General features: G+C 35.3%; 1 protein-coding gene across 1 annotated transcript; it reads left to right on the top strand.

Moving 5' to 3' along the window:
* The first annotated feature begins 212 nt into the window (after positions 1–212).
* Positions 213–4,330, top strand: LOC110035549 (probable serine/threonine-protein kinase WNK9). The gene is given in 8 exon segments (XM_020739792.1): positions 213–1,171; positions 1,261–1,298; positions 1,447–1,674; positions 2,232–2,452; positions 2,718–2,875; positions 2,953–3,277; positions 3,366–3,799; positions 3,801–4,330. Coding segments are annotated over 8 exon segments (1,953 nt in total). The 5' UTR covers positions 213–1,030; the 3' UTR covers positions 4,209–4,330.
* Positions 4,331–4,654: the final 324 nt, after the last annotated feature.

Here is a 4,654-nt window from a genome sequence, read left to right as displayed (position 1 = left end):
GTCCCCTCAGTGACTTCCTCATCAGTCCCACAACCATTGCTCCCATGAATCCCTTTCCTCATCATTCACTCACTTTCAATCCTCACTAACAAGATCTAACAATAATTTGCCTTGTCTTCATTGTCCACATATCACGGGCTCCATCATTGCTCGTCCCAACAAGGTTTGGTTATGACACGTGGTGCTCATCGAAGAGTTTCAATTAGGATTTGGTTGACTTGTCTATCAAACTCAACAAAGTGATATTTTGTGTCAAAAATGAATTTTAGGCATAAAATGATAAGATTTAAGTGCATTGCATATAAATTCTCCTAATTTTTTACTAGGTTTTATAAGAAAGATTCAATTGATGGCAGCCAGTACAAGTTCAAATTGGGAAGCTTTGGTTTGCCATTTGTCACCTCAGATCTAGAGCTCATATTATTATAATTAACTTCTCCCAATTTTCTTAAAAAAGAGGTCCTTTGATAGCTGAACCTAAACTATAATTGTGTAAATATATATTTTTAAGGGGGATTTTTCTAGCAAATTTAATGACAAACACACAATCATTATTTATATACAAGCCCTGAAGTTCAGGATATCTGTAAATTGATTTGCACTGATTAAGTAAGCTGTGTAAATAGTCCAATGAAAAAAACAAAGATAATTCAGATATGGCTGCAATAATAATTCATTATGGGTGACGGCCCTGTGCGTTGCTGGCAGAGAGAGATTTGTTACTTAATTTTTTTCAAATTTTGACTCATTAAATCAACTCATTTGTCTGTTTTACCTTTATGAAAGAGAGAGGAAAGATTTGGGGGAACGGTGGATGCAGAGATGCAGCCATCCAACGCAACTTAGCTAAGGGGGAGAATAAATACAGTCCAAAAATTACACCTTTATAGTTGGATTAGAGTTTTTTGTCCTATATTTCTTCTTCTACCTCTATCTACATTCAATTTCCTCTCCCTCCCTCCATCAAAGTCTCTCCTTTTGATACCTCAAAGAAGGTATCTTCTTTTTCTTCGCGAAAGCTTACTAATTGATGGCTCCATTGTCATCATCAGTGAAAGGGATTTCAAAATTTTGTGGAAAGATTGCTTTTTGGAGTAAGAAGGATTCTGATCCGAAGGATTCGGAGTACCCTCAGATTCTGGAAGTTGATCCCGCTGGTAGATATTGTAGAGTAAGTTTCGTTAGTGTTCTTCTTGTTCTTCCCCTTTGCAGAGCCCCATTGCTTAAAACCTTTTTTTTTTTTTTTTTTGTTCTTTGCAGTATGGTGAGATCCTTGGCATGGGAGCTTCGAAAACAGTGTATGAATTCTTGTTATCTATTCTTTTGATGATAATCTGCTAAAAGATTGTAACTTTTTACATTTTTGGGTGATTTTCTGTTTCGTTTTCTTTGATTTTACAAATAAAAATATGGTTTTTTTTTGTTTTTGCTGCAATTTGATGGCAGTTATAAGGGTTTTGATGAGTATGAGGGGATTGAAGTTGCTTGGAATCAGGTGAAGCTGAATAGCTTTCTTCGCAGCTCTGAGAATTTGGAGAGGCTTTATTGTGAGATTCATCTTCTGAAAACCCTAAGACATAAGAACATCATGAAATTTCATGCCTCTTGGGTTGATACCTCCAAGAGAAAAATCAACTTTATCACAGAGATGTTTACCTCTGGCACTCTAAGACAGTAAGTTTTTTTTTTTTGTTCATTTATCTTATATATTGGGCATTTGCATAAAACCCACTAATTTCCTATGTATTTATATATCTAACATCTAAACTCTACTTTCTTACATCAGCGCCGTCCATATAATCTTTCATATCACATCAAAATTACAATCATTTTAAGTTTTAAAAAGTGAAATATGCTTTTTCATGGTAGATAAGATGGCATGTAGTTAAAAATTGAGGATTGGGGATTAGATATGTAAATACATAGGAATTGAGTGATATATATATATATATATGTAAATTTTTTTTTATTTGGAAGATTAACATACATACCCCTTAATTTCTATGTATTTACACATGTATCCCCTAAACTTCAATTTTTATCTATGTTTCAATTTCAAGAGAAATATTTCACTTATTAAAAGTTAAAATAGTGATGTTTTTTCATGTGATATGAAAGAATTGGACGGCATGAATATAAGAAATAAAGTTTAGTTGTTATATATGTAAATACATAGGATTTCGGGGTGTTGCACTTTGTAGTTTTACTGATTTATTTCAGTGGAAATTCAGATATAGGCAGAAGCATAGGAGGGTTAACATTAAAGCATTGAAGCATTGGTGCCGACAAATCTTAAGTGCTTTGCTTTACCTCCATAGTCATGACCCTCCCATCATTCATAGAGACCTCAAATGCGACAATATTTTTGTTAATGGAAACCAAGGAGAGGTCAAGATTGGTGATTTGGGTCTTGCCGCAATCCTCCGAAAACCGCTCGCGGACCATTGTGTCGGTACTTCTCTTTCTTGTCCTTCCTGTCTTCTTCGAACCGAGATCTCGATTACATGGATATCACTAAAAATTTTGCTATTCACAAGATTAGCAGCCTCTTTTATCTTGTTTTCAATTTCCATCTCAATTTCATTATTTATCAAATTTCTAATGATTTTATCATGGCACGAGTAAATTCACTGGTTTGGTAGTTCAAAAAATGAACCGAGTGCTATGCACGTACCTATCCCTGGTTATAATTGTCCTCTACTTTAATCTTTGTTTAGGCACACCTGAATTCATGGCTCCGGAGGTATATGAAGAGGCCTACAACGAATTGGTAGATATATACTCTTTCGGAATGTGTGTTCTAGAAATGGTCACACTTGAATATCCATATAGCGAATGTACCCACCCCGTCGAAATCTACAAAAAAGTGATCTCTGTAAGGATCAAAATTCTGTGATGTTATATTCGATCTATTTGTTATTGTTCCTTACCGACAAATGTCATGTTACATAGGGTCGAAAACCAAATGCTTTATATAAAGTAAGGAATCCAGAAGTGCGAAAATTTGTGGAGAAATGCATTGCAAAGGTGTCCGAGAGATCCTCCGCAAAGGAGCTTTTAAACGATCCTTTTCTCCAAATCGATGAGCACGATCCAACTTATTCGGAACAAGAAATCAGAATAATGAGTCAAACTCTTAAGGAATATGAAGCAGATAGCTTTGATGCATTTCGTAGTCCGGTAAGTGATTCTTGTGTTAATTTGGAAATTACAATCAAGGGAACGAGGGGAGATGATGGCGGCATCTTTCTAAGTCTTAGAATATCTGAAAGAGAAGGTAATTTATGTTATGTTAACAACATATAACAAATGCTATTTTCCAACATAATGAACTTTTCTAATTTGTGATTTTGTGGCGCGTGCAGGCAATGTTCGAAACATCTTCTTTCCTTTCGACATTGAAAATGATACCGCGATTGGCGTTGCGGCGGAAATGATCACCGAGTTGAATATAAGTGATTATGATATCATACAGATTGCCGAGTTGATCGATGATGAAGTTTCTTCATTGGTGTCAGAATGGCAACCCGGTATGAATGTAGGAGAGCTATCAAGTTATGTGATTCCATCCAAAAAAGATCTGGATGTTTTGGCGCCGCATTCCGTGTTGAGTTACCCATCGATTGCAAACGAAAGTAATGTTGAAAATGTCAATTCATCGCACGAAAACCCCGACTGCTCTCTTCATGGCCGATTTGAAGAGAGAACGTATAATGTCAAAGAATCCGAGGGCGAAGCACAGGGAGCTTTGGTGCTCTCATCCGCGCGCAAAGACAGTCTCTCTTTAAACGAAAACAACTGAAAATGTCAATTCATCGCACGAAAACCCCGACTGTTCCCTTCATGGCCGATTTGAAGAGAGAACATATAATGTCAAAGAATCCGAGGGCGAAGCACAGGGCGCTTTGGTGCTCTCATCCGCCCGCAAAGACAGTCTCTCTTTAAACGAAAACAAGGGCCACATGGGTCAATCTTTCAAAATATTTAAAAAGAATCAGACAGAGGCTGAGGAACCGAATGAATTTAGAAGAAGTTCGAGCACATCTGTTTACAGTCGAGTGAAATCTTTTCATCTTGGGAGGAATTTCTCATATCGCATTGCTTCTGATGATAATCTTGATGATAATGCGAACAATGGCAACATCAATAAGAAATGCACTGAAAATGATAGTGATATTACACCTGAGCACATTATTAGATGCTTATAAAATGTTTATTTTGTATGTATGTTATAGCTGATTTTTTTTTTCTTTTTGTAATTGTAAAGTTATGAGATCAAATGAGATGTCGATGCTCTCTTTCTCTTAAAATTGTAATATGTTAATTTGAGTGGGTGTAAATAGTACATATTTTTGACTTATTGGCATTCAATTATTGCACAGTGGAAACATTGAATCTGTGACTTGGGTTTCATCAGAAATCTAAAAGCAGGTCAAGATGATTGTGATATGAAATCGGTAGGATTTGAAACTGATAGAAAGCATAAGGTAACCTCAAAATAATATTTTAAAACTGCAAATAATAAAATTCAATAGTGTTAGGAAGTAATTAGTATGGCATGAAAACTTTGGTTTGAATAAATTAAGAGACAAAATAAAAAGAAAATGAAATAAAAATATTAATGAAATTTAATAGGAATTATTTTTCTTTTTTT

The sequence above is a fragment of the Phalaenopsis equestris genome, unplaced genomic scaffold (assembly GCF_001263595.1).
Source record: "Phalaenopsis equestris unplaced genomic scaffold, ASM126359v1 Scaffold198083, whole genome shotgun sequence".
NCBI lineage: Eukaryota > Viridiplantae > Streptophyta > Magnoliopsida > Asparagales > Orchidaceae > Phalaenopsis > Phalaenopsis equestris.
This window is presented reverse-complemented; position numbering and strand designations above follow the sequence as displayed.